The sequence below is a fragment of the Conger conger genome, chromosome 3 (assembly GCF_963514075.1).
Source record: "Conger conger chromosome 3, fConCon1.1, whole genome shotgun sequence".
Lineage (NCBI taxonomy): Eukaryota > Metazoa > Chordata > Actinopteri > Anguilliformes > Congridae > Conger > Conger conger.
In genome coordinates, this window is record NC_083762.1 from 21,950,839 (window position 1) to 21,974,966 (window position 24,128).

Sequence of the window (24,128 nt, forward strand, 5' to 3'; positions counted from 1 at the left end):
GGGAATGTGCACATTAAAATATAAGTAATAATGAAATGAAGTCCAATGAATATGTGGCAAATTTGTTTTGCATTGCTTTTGTGTGGATTATCACCATTAAGAAAGCACCAGCCGTAAATTGATATGCCAGACAGAGAATGACTTCCTCTCTCTGCGTATATCAAATCAGTTAAGGTCAAAACTCATCCCAGGGGATATATGTAATGGCAAATAAATGTATATCAGTAATTTACAGCATTAATATCCGTAGAAATGAAGTTTTGAACTTCTCCACTCCGTTGGGTTGAATGTAATTTTTCCCATGGATTTTGTCTCAGTGTTGCTCATTTATGATTGACTGACACAGAGTTATCTTCAGATGTTTTTAATTAGTTGTGGACTCTAGATTTGACAAGGACAGATTCCATAGAAAATTCCTATCGAAGGAGGAGAGATGAGTCCTGTTTGATTTGCATTGCCTCCAGGTATTAATGTCAAATCCGGTGGTAGCACACGAGAGATGTTGGAACGTTTAACACATCAGCAGGTGGTCTCCGATGATTGAGTAAAGAGAAATCTGTCTAGGAATCTGACTTCAAGGCATGTGATAGGTAATTGCATTGCGCTTGAATGTAATGTAATATGCTGATAACAAAGTCGTTTATCTCTTACCAATATATAAGTGTAGCCAATTCTGTAAAATTATTAAATAGATTTTTTCTGGGTTGAATTCTCTAACTTCATACAAGAAATAAAAAGTTACAATTTACTTTCAAAGACCTTGGAATCTCTGGCCAGTGGTTCAGATAATTTTCAATCTTGTCAAACTAAATACAAATACTTTTATTGCTGTACGACCATCAGTGATGCATGTACAAAAATGCAGCCATTTTGTGTGCGACATGTCACTAGATATACTACAAAAAAAAAAGCTCAATTCCAAGACACATTGACACTGTATTTTCCTACAACCTTACGATAACAATCTTCTGGCTTCAGTGCTACCAGACTATCGCTCTATGCTAATTAGCCAATATACACATTACATTACATTACATTATTGGCATTTGGCAGACGCTGTTATCCAGCCACAATGACTAAGACTTCCATAGTAATGCATACCTGCATCCATATGCTTATGAATAAAAACTACCATACAAATTTTCAGGATTCATTTGAAATGCGTGTTTGCCTTACTAAAAGATTTTAGTCAGTCACTGGCTATTGTCCTGTTTGGAACTATCTTACCTCAACCTTTACCACCACCCAAGCTGACAGAGCTCCCTGTATCTCTAAAGCACCAGCCCGGCCCATAAGTACTACCTGGCGATGGACCCGGTATCGGAAGCCCTGTACCTCTCGGACACCAGCAGCAGGAAGGTGTACCGGCTGCGGACTCTCACCGAGCCCAAAGACCTGGCCAAGAACATGGAGGTGGTGGCCGGCACCGGGGAGCAGTGCCTGCCCTTCGACCAGGATCACTGCGGAGATGGCGGGAAGGCGTCGGAGGCCCTGCTCAACAACCCTCGAGGTAGGACTCAGTAGACTCAGCAGGTCACAGTGCTTCATTCCTGGGAAGAAAGCCACTCCAACCTGGAAGAAGAACCGACCCTTATTCAGAGGGCGGCTGGGAAGTCCTGGCATCTGAAAGTAAAAGTCCTACCAGGTGTTTCTTCCGCCCATGAACTGAGCCATGTGTTTCCCCACTTCTACCTCCTGGCTGGAGATATGTGCTAATTAGCAAATCTGGGTGGTTGGAACAAGATACTAGGGGGGACTTTTACTTTGTGAATGCAGATTGTCCACCTCTTCCATTATTACTGGTAATATATTTGTTCTAGCTTGATGTTTTGTTTTGTTTTGTTTTGTTTTGTTTTGTTTTGTTTTGTTTTGTTTTGTTATGTTTTGTTTTGTTATTTTATGTTATGTTATGTTATGTTATGTTATGTTATGTTATGTTATGTTATGCTATGCTATGTTTTGTTTTGTTTTGTTTTGTTTTGATTTTGCGATCTATTGGTGCTGGTTGAAACATTGATGGGCTCCATATCCTGTGGATTGCTGTCAGTAAGAGTATCTACTACATGATTTGACTGCAAAGTGCTGAGTTTGTGCCGAGGGTAAAGATTTGAAAACGAGCCAGTCCAGTGAGGGGGAAAGTGTTCCCAAAATGTCGACATGAATCCTACCCTTTGAATTCTCTCATTATGACCAGAACATGGAGGCCAAATTCTAGCCTCAATTGCATGTGCTTTTATTATGAGACGAGGGCTATGAACCAAAACAGACTGGTCAGATTTATGTCAGAGAGAAAGCCCATATGTTTAACATTTTATCTTTGAAGCCACAGAATATGGCAGAACGTGCTATTTCTGTTTGATTCTTTTATTATTTATGTATTTCAAATGAAACGTTTATTTTTTATATCAAAATCTGAATCCAGCATAGTTTATTGGATGTCAGCTATCCGTTTTGCACTTTCCACACCTCCCCTGTGGGTCACTGTGAAAAGCCATGAGAACTTTATGGGCTCAATCGAGGACTTGGTGCAATGCGACGCTAACCCAAATGCAAGTGCCATTGCTAGTTTCAGAGAGACATCATTTTCCACACATCAAATGGAAAATGACCTTTGCCTATTTAGGCGGGTTGGTATATGAATGAGGTGTGGTCAGGGTAATTATCAGTGTATTGCTATTTTGATGCAGCTGAATGCGTTTGCATTATGGGCAACCAAAATCTTGTCTTACTTTAAGTCATGTAGCAGTTTCATTGCTATTTAAATGGCGTAATATTAGTAATGTGCCTACATAGATTGCTACATTACATGGATACACCATCCTGTCTGTTACTACACACAGGGATACAAATAAACATGAATATACAAATCAAGGTTACAAAATCAAATAATATTATTGTGTATTTTCATCAAAAATATAAAAAATCCAAAATATCATAATGACCATCCATAGACAATCACAGTAATGACGGATAAACCTGGTCAATTGCCAATTTTGGGACAATGCATATCTGTTATACTTGTATACATGTCTGATAACACATACAGTATAGTGTGTGAATTGTAATTCAGTGGAAAACTGGTTCTATAGCTCACACCATAATAGAGAAGGGTTTTGTAGTAGGCATAATATTTTTGCATAAGTCAGGTGGAATATTACAATGCAGCCCTCAGATGACCTGACTATTTTTGTGGCATTGTTACACGTTGCATAACTTGCCAAAAGTCATGGATATCGTGGACATAAATGACAACACATTCCAGGAGTTTAGAAGGCGTGATGGTGAACTGCATGCCAATTATTGAACACAAATGGGCCTCCTGGCAAAAGAGCTGCTTCATCTATTGCCTGGTAAGCAGACTTAATGGTTTATTTCATTGAATGAAATCCAAAGCTTTCTCCAGCGAATATTGCTTTTATTTGGACATTTAAATCACCTTAATGCATTGCAATGTTTTTCAAATACGGCCCCAGGGATTCACTGTGCATGACATTTTTATTTTTTTCCTTTGGCTACAATAAAAAAAAAAAACGGGATTGATTTAAATGTCTTCATTTTAATGCATGTTTTTAACCCTGTTCTTAGTTGTATTAAATGACAATGACCAGATTTCTATACTTTTTATACTTTAACCGATTCAAACGACCCTGATTTCACCTGTTACTCCATAACTGGAGTGAAATAATTTTAAGTAGAAGTTAAAGTCTAAGAAAGATAAACCTGATAAACTAAAATCAGGAATGAAAACAGATTTGTACCACATTATACAATTCCAACTATTTCTTTTTCATTTTATTTTTCTTTTATTTTTCCTAACACATAAATCTGTCTGTTCGACGTCTTGCTAAATCCTTTTCTTCAATTAGCAATAAGGGCAAACGCATTTTGTAGTCAAGACACTCCTACTAATGAATTCAGTCCATCTCTTTTGAGCCGTGTACAATACTTACCTCTTGAACTGTCCACGTTCAAAATAGCAAAAGTATGTCTGACCACGCCCTAAATTGGACTACGTCCTCAGGCTATGAAGATAGAGTCCTATACATGTTACACCCACATCACAGGTTTGAGGACTCCCCCTCTAGACTTCACTTCCATATCCAAGGTTACTTGATGAATGATATTTCTCTGGCAGACAGCTGACCATAAGCATGTCCCTCTTGGCTGTGGACCTAGATTAGTGACTCACGGCAAAATAAAAAAATAACCACACCCTGGGCGTTCCGTCATCCGAGTCCCGCGGAAAGCATTCCCGCCTCGCGCCCACCGGTGGGAAAGCCATCAATCTGGGAGACCCGGGCGCGCCGATCTCGCCCTTGCAGTCCGGACTCCGCGGCTCACGGCGAGGAAAGAAGGCTTTGGGAGAGATAAATGTAAAGCTTATCGCTTAGTCGCCAGCTGCTTTAAACCCATTCATATCATAGATGTCAATCCCCCAAGAAAAACAGCCTCCTCGCCTCTCTCATTTGGTTCCGCGCCCGGCAAATGCGGAACATCAAAATTCGCCCCCATGCAACCCATTCCTGAAGATGAATCAAATCAAACACCCCAGCATATGCTAGTTATTTTTGAATTCGCTTGATTTCCACTCGGGCACTGTACAGTAATGTTGCCCATGCGCTGGAGTGCCGTAGTGTGCTTTCTCTCTGCAGATTGGAGTTCACTCACATGTGAACCCGGTTAAAAATAACAGTAATAAGTTGCTTTAAATTCTGCCTTCGTCGTGTTGTGTCCGACTGTATTAGTCTCCAGAATAATTTGCGGTCTTTGCATGCTTATAATGAAAGACAAGGGAACATTCTCAGTGGGAACTAGATTTATGTGCGTGTATGTGTGTGTTTATTCCTCTCTTAAGGCTTTTTCTCTCCACAATCAATTAGCATAATTCTAATTGCGTAGGATGAAAAATCCCAGTATTCTCCTCCTGCAGTTCCCAGTGCATTGCTGGAAAAGCTTTGAGTGCTGTCAGTCTTTATAGTTGGCTTATGTGCCAGCCTGGTCCTCATAGTACTGCACACTGTGCGTATTTACTGTCCTCAAGTCACTCTGTCTTTGAAGTTCAAAGGCACATTTATTTCTGGCGAGGAGGGGGCGAAAATGATTGTCTGCCCTGGCTCCACAGCTCATGTGCGCAGAAGCTAAATGAGGTCCAGAACAATGTGCACAGATAGGCCGGACTGGGATTTATCAGCACGCCGCTGCTTTCAGTCACGGCTGATTCCTGATTCGAGGCACCAGGAGTTATTAGTGTTTGTTGTCTGTTGTGTGTGCGAGGTGGTGGTGCCCCCCCCCCCGCTCTTATCTCCCGCCGAACTGGGATCGGCTTAGCGAGAGCACCCACACAGGGCCCCTCTCTGCCACGCCCGTGTGTCGTCTCCCCGGGCCCTGGAGGTGGCAGACTAATGCCTTTATCGGGGGACGGCACATAGCCACAGCATCGGCCTGGCCCGCACAGGCCTCCGCTTTCTTTTCCCCAGAAAGCCCTGTCACTGACTCATGCCGTTACACTGGCAAAAACCGATGTGACAGGGCTTAGAGAAATATTCAGAAAGAGAGCGGTACTCCTACAGTATGTGTGTGTATATATGTGAATGTGTGTGTGTGTGTGTGGGGGGGGGGGTCATTGCAGGCAGCATTTGAAATTCTGAGGGGGTGGTGGAACGGGAGATGGGAGGAATTATGTAAACGAATGTTGAGGAACCTCGAGTTAGTTAGAAAATAGAAGCAAATGCATGCGTAGAGGTAAACTGCACAGTGCTCTTTGATGTTGCTCATACTCTATAGTGTACTGTAGCTGAACCATACAGCAGTATGGCAGCATATGTATCAGATTTTCTGTCTTTTTGACAGGTTATTCTTGTTGTACCATCAGTCAGTTTCATACATATGGTTATAATACACAGAAGGCTCCATTATTCATGAATAAAAAATGAATAGCCCCACCCAACATTGGAAATAATTTGTATTCAATCTGATCTAAATAAGGAAGATATCATGTGCTGAAAATGTAACCTGTGGTAGGTTGATACATTAAGACATTGACATCTCTTTTTGCTCGGTCAGCAGTCCCCAGCCAGTGCAGGGCCAGTTTAAATTGGAACAGGTGGAGCAGAGCTAAGACCACCTCTGCGCAAATGTGGCATTCGCCCTCTCGCCTGCTCTCCTCATAACATCAGAAATATTTATAATGGCCTGCTAGACGCCGGAGCTCCGGCCCAAGTTAATCACTGTCGCCCTCGTGGAGCTTGGGCTCTTCCTCATTTCTCTTCTGGTTGCCTGCAGGCTGTGTTTTATGGTCTTTGGTTTGTCTCAGAGGCCACATACTGTATGCAGAAAATAAACTGCTTTTGTCACCTTTTATACCCTCTGCTCCAAAGCTGGGGAGAAGCACAGTCTCTTTTTAAAATTGTTTTGTATGGGCACAAATGTGTGAATCCCACCTGCACTGTACTGTAATTCACATTCCTCTATCAGGGGCCATTTTAGATTCACTCTGTATTCAGAAAGAGTAACACGTCGAGTACATTTTCTGAAAACCATTTTCTGAAAACCAGCACCAGTAAACCAGTAAACCATTGTGGGTGATCTGGAGGGTTTGCCCCATTCCTTTGTTTTTTTTCATTCATGGAAGAAGCTAAAATTTAAACTGCATAGTTGACTAGATCAAATATCCATTAAGGATGTATTATATACAACTTCAGAAGTTCTCATCTCTTCTAAAATCAAATTGGTGAATATAAATGTGTTGAAATTATATTTAAATGTACTTTATCTAAAAAGCATGTGTCCAATACACTGAACTCCTATGATATATGGTCCAAGAGAAGAAGGAGGTAGAGGCAGAGGAACCAATAGCAGATATTGGGAGGTTGATGAAGGCAGATGAAGGGGCAGACAGAGAATAATCCAAAATAGGCAAAGAAAAACCAGGAGGTCAGTCCAAACAAGGCAGAGGTACAGAGTTCCACAAAACAAGAGGATAGTCCAGAGAAGCAGGCAGGGGTCATAAACAGGAATCCAGAAAACAAGAAACACAGGGACACAATGCCACAAGGGCAAGGGCTCGGGAGCAAGAAGGCTAGAATCGGGGGAAGGAATTCAAGGGCTGGGGACCCAAAAACAGGACAAGACGAACTAGCAAGGTGCAACTGAAAAGGACAGGTATAAATACACAGAGGAATGAGACATACTAGGCGGGGCATGGGAGTGAGGGCGATCTAACAAATAAACATCAGGTGAGAAACATGAAAGGGCAATAATACAATAAAGAGGGGGAAACAAAAACGCGGACTGGATTCACAAAGACACACATGTAATACAAACAGCTCCGTACTAGAGAGTAGACAATTGCACAGTGGAGTGCAGGTACTGTAATAATTATGTTAGCAGGGATTAGTATATTAGTGCTATCTACAAACATGAAATGGAGAGAAAGCAAGAAGCAAGAACAGCGAGACGGAAGGAATCGTGGGAAACCAGAAAATTCCGAAACCACCCGAATAGTGGAGCACGCAGACAGGGGAGTAACTCGGGATCAGAAAACATTCAGACTCAGACATCACAGGGGAAGACGAGTGCGAAGACTAATGAATGTAAACACAAAACCAGACCTGAATATGAAAAAGAATACATTTACAAAAATACCAAATAAACTAACAGACAGAAATTAGGATCATAACACTGCAAGTATACTATTGCAAGTATACTTGTTTTTACCTTAGGGTATTTCACCTTTTAATTCAAATTGAGGAATAGTTTGCTGAACATGGTTAACCTTTTACTCCATAAAAACCTTAATGAACAGAACAGACTCAAATTCAGAATTGTGCCCACATTCCAGGAACTAGTATGAGAGCTTTTGAATTTTTCCCTGAAAGTGAATATAGCATGGAATCATTATGTCACATTATACGTACAGGTAATTACACAGAAAGGAGATGTGGGAGAGAGAACTTCATGATTTAGCTGTCAACCATGAATTCTTACCCATGACACCAAATTATGGAACGTTAAACTTTTTGTTTGACTCTTTTTATTCTCTCTCGCTCCTTCTCTCTCTGTCTCTCTCTTTATCCCTCTCACTCTCTCTCTTTCACTGTCTCACTCTCACTGTCTCACTCCCTCTCTCCTCACTCTCTCTCTCTCTCTCTTTCACTGTCTCGCTCCCTCTCTCCCCCGCCCTCTCTCTCTACCTCTCTCTCTCTTCAGCTCACAATAGACAGTGGAACGCAGGGGCTGAATTATGAAGGAAGACCTGGGTGTGCGCTGCACTAAGTCAAGCGATGAATCAATTAAGAATGTTGGCAGGTTCTTAGACGCCGCTCCTTCACTGTCACAGCAGTCTTCAGGCTCCCTCCATCCGTCTGTCAGTCACGCTGATTGACAGAGGAGGGTTTCACAATGAAAACGGGACGCTGTCCTCCACCCAGCCTCCTCTCCTCATTTTTATTTATTTATGTTTTTATTATGTTTTGTCTTTGTGTTTATTTTGGCAAAGAGGCTGAGCCGGTTTGATTTTATTTATAGATCGCGTACTGAATCTGTTTTGGGGGGTTTTTTACGTGGGTAAATCCAGGGACATGCAGTAAATTTCTTGTTTAGAGCCAGAGCTCCTAATCCGGGCAAAATGTCAGAATAGATTCCTGTCATTTCTTCTTAGTCGTCTCTGCCGTTACGCAACCTGCCGTTCAGATCTTCGCATTTTACGCATTAGATGCGGTGTGTTCCTCGCCTGGGAAGATCTGTGAATGGATTCGCGGTGCCGAAGTCCTCGAGTGAACCTTAGACAGCTTTTCAAAAACACTGTAGGCTGCATTCTGCGCCCCGCAGTTTGGAAATGAAACCGAATGGATGTTGCTGACCGTCGCCTGTCACGCGAGGCCGGCTCCTACACCACGTTGGGCTTTTGAGGACTTAATCGCGGGCCGGTTTCAGAACGGGAGCGGCGCAGATTAACGGCGCGTTAAGCGGGCCTCTTTGATGTATGCTCGGGAGCGGGCCTGACAGCCAGCTGTCGCGGGTCGAGCCGAAGCAGGGCCGGCCGGGTCCGGGGAGGCGTCTCCGCCCTTCCGAGGAGGAATATATTAAGCGTTTATTGCATTGTTTCCAGGTAATCGCCCCGGCGACACGCATCCGGCCGTGACTCCTCCGGGACGGGCCTGGGAGGGAGGATAAGTACAGCGGCGGTGACAGGCTTCCTCTGACCCTGTTTGAGCGCCTTCCCCGTCGCTCCCCTCCCCCGTATCCCTCCGCAGCCTCTCCGTGACGGCTGACATTTCATAACGGAGAGTATTACAAAGCCTCTTCCCTCGGCCAGGTGTCAAGGGGAGAGCTGTGAGCGTACCGCGTCTTCGGTGCAGCGAGTTTGGATTGGAGTAACAATGAGAAACTTTTTTGAGGGGGTTGGGGGTGGTAATTGTGATTACTTTCTCGTTATCACCTGTCAACATAGATGAATTCGGAATGAAATTTGGATGTTGTGTTGTGTTCTCCTGCTGTGAGGAAAGTGGCAGTGAAGTTTGTTTAGTCCCTAGCTTGCCGAGGAAATGACAGAACGGAGTAGCAAGAAGAATCATTCATGCTTGAAAGAGATTTTAGTGTGATATTGTTTTAATGATAAGATGTTAATGTGTTAAAATGTGCTTGGGAACAGAATGAAGAGGTCAATGATGATTTTATATATTTATTTTCATGGCTAGAAACAATTTATTTTGGTAAGCAGATATTGTTTAGCATATGTCTCTGACTGTTTTTCCTCATTTCTCAGCCTCGTAATGGCTTCCTTGACTGTCATTGGCACAACTCTGGTCCTCCTGTTCAGAATCCAAAAGCAATCAAAAGCCTAAAATCTAGACTAGATACTAAAAGCTCTCTTATACATGCACTAAGGAAGCAATTTCATACACCTGACTAATCAGAAACAGCTGAGAAACGAAACTGTCCAATTACTCCTAACATGGACATACATTGTATGATAAGGGATGTAATTCCTACATGGATCACCCGACATGGATGTAACTACCTTCAAATTAAAGGTGACAGTATGTGCCTTAACCGCATATTGTTTAATTTCACATCCAATGTGCTGGAGTACAGAGCCAAAAGAACATAAATTGTACCACTGTCTAAATACTTACAGACTGCACTGTGTGTCAGTCACTGAATGGAACATTCCTGGGGAATGTTTTTTATGCCCCACTTTTTAACATTATGTTGTTCATTCTTTCCCCTTTCAGACAGAAGCGCTGGCACTTTCCACAGATCATTGCTAAAGTTCATTATTGTGGGGTCAGAATTCTTGGATATAAAATATCCAAAGGGTAGTCAACCTCGAAGATACTGAAGGTGCTACTAAAGCATCGCCAATGCAACCTTGTAACTGTATGATTCAGCAAGTATGTAAATGATATGCTAATCATCCCCCACTCCCTCTTCATTTTTCCTCTTCAATTTGCATTTATACAGCCCTTTCTTCTTTGAGCTGAATAGCTTCTGGAACCTTCTAAGCACATTAATTTGACACTGCCCAATTAGTCTGTTCTTATTAGTGTGCATATTTTAAGGCTGAATCCACAATATGTAGCTTTGGCTCCTAAGCTCTTGTTAAATGTCATGGAGGTCTCAAAAGTATATATTTATAGGCAGTGTTTAACTGAACATTTCTCAAATCTATCTTTATCTACAGCTTTTAAGCGTCGCCATTATCTATGCATATATGTTTACATATCCTGAAGCTACAGCCATCTTTGACAATTCCACACTTTTATTGAAATTGCCTGCAGCATGAAATTTAAATAATGACAGTGTCAACTTGAATATATTTGACATATTTTCCCTGAATTATGAGAATTTAAAAATTCCGTTTTTTTATGACTGTCTTTACTTTGCTTGTTGTATCGTGAAGAAAATTAATCTTCTTTTTTTTGTACCTGGTGTCTGATTTTTCATATTGGTGAAATCTGAAACACATTAATAATAATCACTGTGTACACCATAGCTTTGCAGTGTGTCTGAATAGAGAAGTGACAGGAAAGGTCAAGTCGAGCAACTCTCCTGAGCACAGATGTTTTTTTTCCTCGGGTTTGTCTTGTTATGTCAACAGCAGGTGTATCAATCATGTCAATTCGTTCTGGTCCCCATGGGGGGGAACTGCCACTCGCTTGAGACCCACCTGATGTTTCTGATAATTGAAAGGGACAAGCGTCCTCTAAAATATTGCTTACCGTGTCCACTCCATTAACTTAACTGGGTCAGTTTGCCTCGCCGTGGTAACAGGAGAACATTGTTATATTTATTTGTTTTGGAGGAGCTTGCGTTGAGGGAGGCTCGTAGTGAACCGTTGATGAAGTAGATTTTCAGTGGGCGACAGTCGAGTCTGTCCATGTGGGAGAAGAGAGGAAACGGGAGCAAATTAAATTGTGTGTTTAGTTGTGAACTGCTGCCCTTGCCCTGCAAGGAGATTTCTTCCAAATGTCCAGCAGATCCTCTCTCCATCAGTTGGCACTGTAACCACAAGTATGTACTATCAGATGCGAAAATAAACTGGATGCTGTTTTCACTCCATCTTTGCAGAACAGAAAAATGGACTTTTGTCCTGTTTTCTCTTCGTTTTTCTGTTGTACATGCATTACGATGAAAGCAATGCCCGTGGACAAGCGCTTTGATGTAGATTCCTGCCTTCTTCCTGAATTATACATTTTACTTTGATATATTTGAAGATGCACTGAGATTTGGAATTTCAAAAGTTTCTTTTGAAATCTGATCCATTTTGTCTCGCCTAAAAGGCGCACTTGCTGGTGGGAATTTGATGATAATCTTGTGCATTATCTCATGTAAGAAACTTTAGAATCTATTTCATTTTAACATTCATTCTTTTTCTGAGGTGAGTATTTGTAAAGCTCATTTTGTATGAAGCAGTAAACCTTGCACAGAGGATGCCTGTGCTGTCCCCTACAAATATATGATTGATAGCTTACTACTAAATAATGGACCATAGACAATGTACAGTATATAATTTACATACAGTACCATTACTCCATATTATGCCTGTGTGTTATTGCATTTTTCTCCTTTTTTTCAACAAATAATTACTAGGTTGTTCGAAATTCTTTATTTTCATGAATCTAATTATCATCATCATCAAAATTCATTTTATGTTTGGTCTGTAATACAGTTTTGCAAGGGGGGGGGGGACTTCCTCGGTATCAGAGAGCAAAACCCTGTTGAAATATACAGGGAATCCAAGTAAACATCCGCATGAGTGGGATAGATGGAGTTATGGTTTTCTCTTTGGTCTGATAATCAAAATTTGCATGCACATGTCATGCCTGTAATTTCCTTGATGAGTTCTCACATTCTTAGTCAGACTTCCACAGGGGCCCTGCTGGCTTCCTTTGTTATTGGTGTTAATGTGTGAAATGTGATCGTAATAAAAACAAAGAGCTGGATGATTGTAGTACACCACACCATCTCCAGAGTTTTCATTGTGTTAGACAATGTGTACGTACGTGTGTTTAATAGACATTCCGAGATTCACTTGATTAGAGGAATTGCTGTTCTTAGAGTAACTACAATAGACTGTTGATGTATTGATTGACCCTAAGTTGTACAAAAGTGTGTTCTGTGAGATTTTCTGTAATATCATTAGCACCTTCGTTGCATGTGGATAATAATGTCAACACATTTGAAGATTAAGCACATTAGTGTAATTTATAGATATATACAGTATACATGTACTGTATTTGCATACAGTATACTGTTACAGCTATACCTGTGTACAGATACTGTACAGCTATACAAAGTCTGTCAAGTTTAGTCCACATTTTTGTGTTGTGGAAAATTCAAAATATGTCTCTTGGACACATCTGCTGTACTACTTTTGGGATTCTGTTAAAATCTATTTTCCCTTATATGGGTTTTACATTATTTGGTTCATGAGCTTCACTGCAGTGTTCTTCATAAAACAGCAATTAAATTCTATTTTAGTCTGTGGGCTCTGCACCACTCTGGCAGTTACTATAAATGTACAACACAGTAGCATAGGCATATGTCTAGGTTTGTCAGTTGTTTAGATTAGTTACAATTTTATTATTACATCTTAATATATTGATTTTGTCAGATGGTGGCATCATGGTAATGGATCGGCTATTTTCAAAGCACATGCAGTGGTTTTATGAAAACAGGCTAGGATGAGCTATTTTCAAAGCACAGCTTAGCGCGTTTTAAGGTGAGCACCGTCAGAGAAAATATGCATCGTCCTCTCCCTCAAAGCAACATTATCACTGTTTTGAGAGCATTGTCCGAATCAATGCATTTCCAAACGGCGTAATTTGGATTCTTTTAAAGGTGTGCGGACGTGCGTGCACACACGGGTGTCTGCGTGCCCACCTCTTTGGAGCCGAAATGAGTACATTTTAAAGCACGAGTGAAGAGTGTGATTTTAAATAATTCTTCAACCTTCAATGGGTTTCACTCTTCACACAAAGATTTATTTTTAGTCATTTGTGTTGTGGGTTGACGTGTAAACCAAAGCTCAGCGTAGTATTAACGCATCCAGAAAGTCAGCATGTGACCTTCAAGCCTCTTTCAGCTTTAGCCCACTCTCTGTTGAGGGCTGCAGAAGTATACGTACGTAAACAGATTGGGCTATAATAATTTCCACAGAAGATGTTGAACGGCCCCACAAAACCTGTGGAAATACCGCTGTTACCATTTTGACCGGTTAGATGGAAGAAATTGGCCCTGGAAAATACAGCACAGAAGCATTTTAATCCTGTGTTGCTATTATTTTCATCCTATATCTGGTTTGCTTGCCATTGTAAGAAGACTATTTTTGCCCAAAAAAGTACACTAATTGCTTTTATTTAGCTTGGTCATATAAGCATTGCCCACTCTGGAGTGTTTGTTAAACTTACAGAGGATTTCAAATTTCTGGAAGGACAGTTTGTGTTGTTGATTATTTTAAAATAATACGACTCAGTTTGCTTTCAGCTGAAGCTGAATGATAATACATTTTTTAGATAGCTCTAAGTTTCGTTTTTAGATCACATTAAGAAATGCATTTTCTTTTGCACTCAGTGACCACTTTATTTGGTATTTATTAGACTTATTAGACTTACTGGTATTGTGTTGCTGTAGCCCACATTGTGTGTTCACAGATGCTCTTCTGCATATAACTGTTGTAAAGCCCGGTCATTTCAGTTACTGTCGCCTTCCTGTCAACTTGAACCAGTCCAGCCATTCTCCTCTAACCTTTCATTAACAAGGTATTTTTGCCAATAAAACTGCACTTCACTGGATGATTTTATTTTTGCTTTTTCACACTATGCTCTAGAGACTGCTTTGCAAGAAAATACCAGGATATATTTCTGAGATACTCAAACCTCCCCGTCTGGCACCAACAATCACTCAACAGTCAAAGTCACTTAGATCACATTTCTTCCCCCTTGATGTTTGGTCTGAACAACAGCTGAACCAACAGCTGAGAGGTCATTGTCTTATTACAGTATGTGAAATAATATATGTCTATGTCATCGTATTAGGTCAAATGTGTTAAAAAAGTAAAAAATTGCAGTAATGTTGAGATATTATGCAGTGTTACAACAGTAAGCCTCTTCAAGGCAGTTAGCTGGTGTAGCGGGGTATCCCAGCAGCGAGTTGGAGCAACATCAGACCAGCATTCAATTAAGAGCTTCAGAGAAAAGCATATAATGTTGAGACACTTGATTAAATTAGTTTAAGCGAGAACATAACCCCTGTTTTAATGTGATAAAATTATGATGCAGCGGGCATGATGTCCACAGGTGTGGTGACTGCTGTGGGGGTGAAAGAGAGTTGATCTGTGCTTTAGATATGGAGTCTGCTGACAACGGTGAACAGGACATAGCAGGGGATGTCATGCCACATCATTCCAAAAATGCTCAATTTCAGAACTGTTTTAATGAAAACAATCAGTGAATTTATCTTTTCATTGTTTTCCTGATAGACCTGATCCTTCCCTCTGAGGCCATGGCTTGTTTACTAGGGTGACAATATTAACTCCACCCCTTAGGTTAGCCTAGGAAGCAAACAAACGCAATTTGTCTGAGGTTCCCTGCCCACTTCAAAAGAGCAGCTAAATGGCACAGACACACTTGGATCTTTTTTTTACTCCCTTTTTTTTCCCTCAAGGCACAAATCATAACATTCGAATGAAATTTTGGCCCCTGGTTTATTAACAAGTTAAATGAATATAAGCGGTCCGCTACCTTGAACCGTACCCTCATTTGAATTTTCCTTGGAGCACCATGCTTGAGCTCTCTAAACCAAGGCGCTCAAACAAGCGAAGCGAACCAGAAACATTCCCCCAAGTGCCCAGAACATAGCGGCATAAAATGGCGGGGGTCCTCCCTGGCTGCGGTTGTCGACATCCCTTGATGGTTTTTAGCTTTCTGCTCATGAAGCATTTTGTTTGCACTTCATAGAAAATCCAAGTGGCTATGCTTTAGCGCCTTTGAAAGCCACTCGGATTTATCCAGTCACCGCTGTGTGCCTTGAAATGGAAATTCCGTCACATTACTTTTGACTAATTAGAAGCTAATTAGTGTCCCGCGTGGTTTTGTAAGGGGCAAGAAACCATTACTAATATCCAACATGTTTTTTTAAGATCTGTAATACATGCTTTGTCTTTATATTATCCAGTCACATGGAAAGACACACTAATGATGCTTCGTTGCTACCTCTGGCCTATGCTACCTTACATATGCTACGCTAACAAAAGTACATGCGCTCTACCCAGTAGCACTGTCTGTAGCTAACAAGAGTGGTTTCTTGTCAGACACAAAGCGTCATTTGAGGACAGTTGGGGTCTGTCGGGTGTGTACAGTGAGGCGAGAAGCAGGGAGGGCGGGGTGCGGAGTTTAGGGGTTTGAGAGGCTGTGGGCTAGCAGACAGGAAGATGCCCCCGGGGAGTTTGGGATAAAGGAGAAGACTGGTTTCATCCATCCCTTATGGCAGGATGATGAAAGGGGGCAGGAGGTTGTACAGAACGGTCTACCTGTCCTACGGAAGGGCACGGGGTGACCCTTTCCTGCCATCAATCTCCCGGTCCGTGACCTCGGCTCCCAGAACTCATTAGCACTGCAGAAAAGCTCTGAGATATCACTGCAGTGGAAAGTCAAAATCCATTTGACGCTTGATGCAATCGTACAAGCAGGGCACCTGATAACGTTCTGCCTGTGAAGAGAGGCCTCCAGTAAAAAATGCACTTTTCACCTTAAGTGGTTTTATTCTGTGAATAATGCAAAGAATGGAATGTGCTGCACTTAGTATTTTTGGACAATTTAATGCAGTATATTTCCATGTACATGCTGAACTTTTAATTTACATGTCAATTGCTGTTCATTTGTTTGACTGAAAAATGCTGCCCACTAATATTTCAATTACACCTGAGACGATTAGCCACCCCCTGCATAAGACAGTAATGTTAGATCTCTCCCTGAGGTGAACCACTGGTGAAGTTTTGTCCTGCATTGTAGCTTAAAAGCTGCAGACATTGAGACATTTAATGGTAGCGTGCTGCAGACCTGTGTTTGCATATGCGGTATAAGAACTTTCTTATTGAGCGCATTATTAATTTTATATTTAAAGAATCGGGTACATTGCTTTGCCTGTAGTGATCCATAAAAAGGGCACTCAGGCAGAGGCAAGGGAGGTGTTAATGAGTTCTGTGTCTCTCCCCAACAGTGCTAAGTGTAATTTAAATTGCTCAGCCAATATTCTCCTCCAACTGAGAAAAACAAACCAGCAACATAGCATAATTTATTAATTAACAGAATCTACGCTCATAATGCACGGCATATCATTGAGTTCCATAAAAATGATAAAGCATTAGCGTTAAAGCAGCCAGAGGATCGTTATCGCATCGATGAACCGTTTCACTTAATGGGCACAATGTTGGTTCACTCCAGTCAGCTTGACCTCTTCAGGGCCAGTTAACTTTGCCGGTCGTGCCAACGCTCGATCAGTCCGCTATTCGAAATTTCTCAGCGTTCTGAGTGGCGTGATTGCGACCGGGCAGGACGGTTCAACGCTCCGCTCGCTCCCTGCTGAAAGTTACATTACATTACATTGCATTAAACAAAATTAAATTATGTGCGGCTCTCCCTGCGAGCGACTAGCTCTGAGCGCTAAGACACTTAGCATCCCCACAGAGCCTGTCGCGTGTTTTTTTAAAGAGGCGAGCCGTGGGCAGAGAGAGGCTTCATCTCGAAACTCCTCTGCCCTGAGTCACTGCGACTCTTTCAGTATGGAAATGATCGCAGAGCGATGCTTAACACCCATCTGTGGTGACTGCCCGCACTCTCACCTTTGCACAGACGTGACAATGCCTTCTGCCTCCTCTCCTGTTCTCTCATCATTAGGGCCATGATGAGAGCTGCTCTCCTGTTCTGAAAGCAGCAGGAGCAGGGGCCCAGCACAGCTTGCACACATCTCCTCTGATAATCTGCTCCACTTCTGTTCCCCCATCCAGATATAGTATCTTACTCTCAGCCTTCTCCCCCTAGGGTTTAGTTTCCTTTCTGCACTCACTGTTATAAACACCCGTAGCGTGCTCTCTAAAGACACTAATTATGCCACGGAAATGCATAAAGAATGAACGTATTCAAACCGAGGTTGTTTCTGATGCATGTAAAATCTTTTCATTGCGAGTTTGCCTGTCTGACGCCTGTATCCCTTGACAGGAATTGCCGTCGACAAGAAAGGCTTTGTCTATTTTGTCGACGGAACCATGATCAAGCGAATCGACAAGAAAGGAGTCATAACAACGATGATTGGCTCCAACGGGCTGACGTCAACACAGCCACTAAGCTGCGACGCCCGTATGGACATCACCCAGGTGGGACCACATCCTCCATTTCAGGCACATGCACACACACACACACACACACACACATGCACACACATACACACACACATACATGCACACACACACACACACACACATGCACACACGCATACACATGCACACACACACACGCACACACACACATACACACACACACACGCACACACATGCATGCACGCACATGCACATGCAGGCACACACGCATACACACGCACACACACACACGCACACACACACATACACACACACACATACATGCACACACACGCATGCATGCACATGCACATGCAGGCACACACGCAAGCACACACATGCGTGCATACACACCTACACACACACGTGCACAAACGCACACGCATGCACACGCACGCATACACACACATACACACACACATGCACGGACATGCACACATGCACACACATACACTTGCATGCATGCACCAATACATACATGCACACATACACATGCACACAGGCACACATGCATGCACCAACACACCCACACACATGCACACACACACATGCGTACATACCCACACGTGCACACGCACATACACACTCATGCACCAACACACACATACACACACATACACACCCATTTAAGAGCTTTTAGCTAGTTCACTATATTTCAAAGCAGTTCTCACCTGTATTCCAGTGACCCTCATGCCTTCTTTGATCACACATTAACCCGCACTGCTGGATTCAGTGTGGTTAGTTGAACTAGAGACACATGGAGTTGTGTTTTTAAAGCCTTCTGCAATATCTTAATCCGCAGGAAGTGGCAAACACATACAGTACATGTTGTTATTCTTTCCCTGCACAGTGCAAAAACCTAAAAATAAGTCAGTCTCACATATTCATGTCTTCTATTTAGACTTTAAAATCTTACTTCAATTACTTATTTTTATATATATATAAAACAAGCAAATATTTTCTATTTAAGAGAAAAAAAGATGATTTCAACCCTTGTGTAGTCTTAACATTCTGTATACTCCCCTTGTCCTAAGGGTCAAAAATGAGCCGCCTTCACTAAATCCCTAAAATAAAGCATCCATCCATCCATCCATTATCTGAACCCACTTATCCTGAACAGGGTCGCAGGGGGGCTGGAGCCTATCCCAGCATACATTGGGCGAAAGGCAGGAATACACCCTGGACAGGTCGCCAGTCCATCGCAGGGCACACACACCATTCACTCACACACTCATACCTATGGGCAATTTAGACTCTCCAATCAGCCTAACCTGCATGTCTTTGGACTGTGGGAGGAAACCGGAGTACCCGGAGGAAACCCACGCAGACACGGGGAGAACATGCAAACTCCGCACAGAGAGGCCCCGGCCGACGGGGATTCGAACCCAGGACCTCCTTGCTGTGAGGCGGCAGTGCTACCCACTGCACCATCCGTGCCTAAAATAAAGCAGCTTAATTGAATTTTAAACCCAAAATCTATTTGAAAAAAATATCATTTAGGGTGTTTTCTCTGAGTTAAGCATAATGGCAGGTCATTTTTACCCTACAACACAAGGGTTAAATCTCATTACAAGACTCAAACAGACAGACCTTTTTACAGTGCACCAAACTGATATAGAAGGCTATTTATTGGGTGAAATGGATTACAACAAGGTAACTGAAATTAAATTAATTGAAAAGCTATGGTTTAAACCTTGTGGAATAATTTAGTCTTGGACATTTTTAATAATGTGCTCTGCTATTGCTTGAAAATCGTTGGTGTAAACTTGTCCCAATAAGGAGACATATTTTCCTGCATTGACAGAATGGGTTTGAGAAGAGTTTTGTTTTGCTTTCTAAGCAATAAAAAACACCCCCAGTGTCATTGCAGCACTGTTTTTCTGTGCAAATAATTTGTAATTAAAGAGTTCAAAAGAACAATTCTTGTCAAATCCTGGAATCGAGTTTTGTCAAAGCAATGCAGTTTCTTTCTGAGAGCATCTGGGTTTTAAAATGCTGTCAGTTCACTCCTCTGCTTTGACTGCACTGTGCGTCTGTGAGCCAGTGTATAAACTTGGATTACAATCAATATCCTTGTGGTGTCCCCAGAGGCAGCTGAGTTGCAGTCAAATAACTAATCATACAATTAGTGGTTAATTGTGAACATCATAAGATCAGTTTGCACATGGAGAGGAAGTAAATTAATATTATTCTTTTTCTTTTTTTTGACACAATGCGTATGCGTGACCCTTGAGCAAGAAAGTGGAACAGAATCGATGAGCAGAATATTTCTGCAAAAATCTGGAAAAACCCTTCACAAGCGAGAAATATGACTAATTTAGAAACCATGAAGAGAATCATCATACGATGATAGAGCTAGTTCACCACAATTGCTTTCTTTGCACCTAGATCCTCATACTGTACATGTCATTGAAAAAGTCAACCTTTTGGCAGCTATAGTACTACCTACTATGGCTTCTAAGTAACAGCCTATGGGTATACATAGTCCAGGAACAGAATTGGAAAGTATACAGAATGCTGATGTCCTCTGACGTGTCTAGACAAATCCAGGGTAATGGATGTTCCTTATGTCAAGCAATAAAAACAGATTTGCCCAGAACACCCCCCTGTCCTCGGATATGTGAATGTTTCCTGCATCCATTATGGATGGAAGCAGTGACCATGCCTATGCTGATGAAGGGTTCTGACTCTGGTTGGCTGTCACACGAGATTCAGTGGGCCTTCTGCCTGGGATACGCTCATAGCAAGTTTGAATGGTGCATTTTACTGAGGCCTTGACACACTGCTGCTGTTAGAGATCCAACAGGCACTTGTCTTGAATAGTTGAGGCTTCCCTGCTGTCCTTGCAAAATATGCTTCTAGCAAGGATGTGCAGCATACACCCAGTTATAGCAGAGTTTAAAACTTTTGTGTTCTGCCACAACATGGTGCTTGTTGTTATTGTGTCTAATGGCGGCACTTGAGTCTTAAATATTCAATGCAAGTGTTGAAAAAAGCAAACATACTCTATATCAATAGGGTCCCATAGGTTTATATTCACTAGCAGTTATTTTTGAAAGTTCATGCCTGTTGCGTGTTATGCTAATTGTGGAAAAACTGAAAGAATGCACTCAGAGGTGAAATACCTGGGAGGTTCTTATGTTCTCCCCCGGGACAACAGAGAAAAGCTTCTCCCCTGACTACGGCAGCAGAGATGTGGTGCGCTGTAGGCCCCGCCGTGGCCCGAATCGCGCGAGCGCTCACCAAACGAAAGCGCTGTTATAGTACGGTGCACTCAAAGAACACGCCGGAAAGTGCTGAGACGAGAACCCTTCAAAGAGAGACCCCCCACTGATTTGTTCAGAGAGAGAGCGAGAGCAACATTCAAACCCACATCTGAGGCAGTCTGACCACCATAGCTCCAACACAGAAGCGTGCAGGACTCATAAAGACTACTGACATTGTGCTTTTCTGGTCACATCTGCACTCGAGATGTTCCTCTGGGCAGCACAAAGCCTGTTCTTAAAGCATAGCAGCGCACAGTGTTCTGACACTTAATTTTGCCTCTTAACACTTCTTAGAATAGTTTGCCTTTGTGGTCCTGTCATTTTGTTGTAATTACAGTATCTCTTAAATATGTATTTTCTACAGCATTTTGACTTGTTGCCATGCATGTATAATAACAGTGGTGAGCTGGCAATATCTCTTTACGTGAACTGTAAATAAGAATTAGGCATTATGCGGCGATCCTCCTGGAACCTCTTGTACTTGACAAAATTACTGTATTCATGAAGAAATAAAAATGCCCTAGATTTCAGAGAACATGTTAGTCATTCCAGCTCCCCTGCTGTTTGCATACACACAGCACCGAAAGCATTCAATAAACCTAACCTGTAATAACCAACATAATACACATGCGGCAACCTTTTCAGCGACTCCGCTAAAACCGATGCTACGTGAGTAATCTCCGGCGAGCCTCACATTTTATAATAAAATGTATTTTGCCAATTGTGGAATTCCTTCAATGCATATCAAATCCCTGCCTGCACTCTCAACCCCACACTGAAGGCAGCATCCCACAGCAAGGCTCCCCTGCCGTCCAGTCTATTTATTCCACTTTGTGTTTCAAATAAGAGGAGGGCGGATGAGTAAAGATCCCTTTGGGGAGCATTACCTAACAGTAACTTATTTATTGTTATTTTTGGGGGGGAGTTGGTCCTACACCGTGCCCACCACGAGGGACCCATTAGCTTTCAGTTTCCGTACAGCGTACCGCGTGTGAGCACTGGAGGTGTGCCACTTTGTTTCAAGCTTAGAGTGTATGATGTATGGAGACAGCGATGCCAATAGAAACCAACAGGGATATAGTCAGCCTCAGAGGGCTGAAATTTTGCTCATGAGCGCATGCTGTCCTTGGTCACATGCACAACAAAGAAAAATTAAGTCTCGGTGGATGAACCAATGAAAAACTCTTTGTGCCAGAGAGAAAAAAGGCTATTTAGCAAAATATGTAGCATAGCTTGGACATCAGTTTATGAGCGGAAATATTTTTGTTGTCAAAAATGAATGGAGTACAAAAAATTGAGATGACCTCATATGAATTGTTCAAAGTAATAGCTCTAAAGCTGGTCCCTTGGTTTCGAGCTGCGCAGGTATTTTCGCTCTACTCCGATATGCTGTTCCCAACATGGACACCAGGACACGGGCGAATCATTTATAACTTTATTTTTGTGCCCAGTCGTGTCAGACTGCATCCAGCAGTGACTGGATTAATTCTGAGGGGACATGAGGTGGTTAGCACCGGGCCGCTGGGTGGACCGCTCGGACGGTCGTACGGCTGTCCGTGATGTGGCGTGAACTCCCCGCGGAGTCACTCTGCCTCGCTGACACGGCACGGCGTATGAGGATCAGAGGCTGGTGCTCGCATCCCAAACTCCACATCGTGCCCTGTCAAAACACTAATGCATTATTAAGGATGCGGCTTGCCGTGGGGTGATCCTGGGTCCTGACGGCCCAAAAAGAGAAGGGGACATCCAGTCAACAGTCGGGAGCTGGCACCGCCTCTGGCAAGGTCCGGGGCCAATGGTGGAACTGACTTTATTCATTGATTTATTTTGTTTGGCCAGCAAGGCCCCCTCAACCACATTTGCTGCCATTGTCCAGGGTGTCCGTAGGTACACAGACGCAATACAAATAAAAAATACGATTGCATATCTTCAATAGTACTATACTATGTGTAAAAATACATCTACAGTGATATGAAACCATAAGAGTATTGACAGAGGTCGCATGCATTTAAAATCGGGGCTCTCGAGTTCTGTAATTCCGGCTAAAGAAGTCGGTAACTGAATTTGGAGTCTATAACTCAACCTATGTTGCGATATATCTTTCATTTCTGTCGAAATCCGCAGCGAAACTTGAAGCTGTCCCTTAACGCAGAGTGACAGATGTAAGAAAGTGTTGCATATGTTTTCTGATGTTTTTTACATAATTCCCCATCAGTTTCAGCCATAAGCTTGTTTAAGGCAGAATCCCCTAACCCCCAGCACTAAAATAAAAGGTAGCATTTATAACATTGTCATTGAAAATGAAATATAAATGAGATGAGAGAGCCTGAATCTGGGCCGTAGGCTCCGGAAGATGTGACCGAAGCGATATGAGATGCACATATCTCACGAACAATGCGCTCTTTGTTTGCTTTTATGTGACGCGTGATCTCAGCCAAGCCTTGGACTGATGGAAGCTGACAGGTAGCAGATATTGTGCACTTTGATAATAAAAGATTGATAACTGACCCATTGGATCAGAGCGGTGAAAAAATTGAGAGCCTTTAGAATAGCGTATGAATAATGTATGACTGCAGTACAATGGTCTTTTATTTTTTTGCCTCTGCCATGGGCACTGTACTGTACAGTACTGCATATGCTTTTATCACAGCACCTTTACAGGTGAAAGATTCCCTAAAGTGAGTCTGCGATGCTCTTAAAAACAAACACTCTCCGTCTGGGTTGGGCACCGAGGTGAAGCATATTCAATCATTCTTGACATTTTACATAAAGCAGAAACTTCCAGCATTTGCGTTCAGCTGAAATTCCTGTGGCAGTTCTTTTATAACTAAAGCCAGCCGAGTCAACATATCAAAATGAATCCATTGTAATTTTTAGCCTATTTTTTAACAAGCTCTCACTTTGTCGTTAAAAATAATTTAATGAATTAAAAACGAAGAATCATCTGATGGAGGTTAATGTAGGATCTTATTAGAAGATCCATTTTTCAGCGGGGGAACCAGTGC

General features: G+C 42.2%; 1 protein-coding gene across 1 annotated transcript in view; it reads left to right on the plus strand.

Moving 5' to 3' along the window:
- LOC133124624 (teneurin-1-like) overlaps nt 1–24,128 on the plus strand; it is a 217,602-nt gene that overhangs the window by 172,715 nt on the left and 20,759 nt on the right. The window contains exons 22-23 of the mRNA XM_061235984.1: nt 1,278–1,510; nt 17,721–17,875. Coding sequence (XP_061091968.1) covers nt 1,278–1,510; nt 17,721–17,875 — 388 coding nt within the window. The remainder of the gene's footprint in view (nt 1–1,277; nt 1,511–17,720; nt 17,876–24,128) is intronic.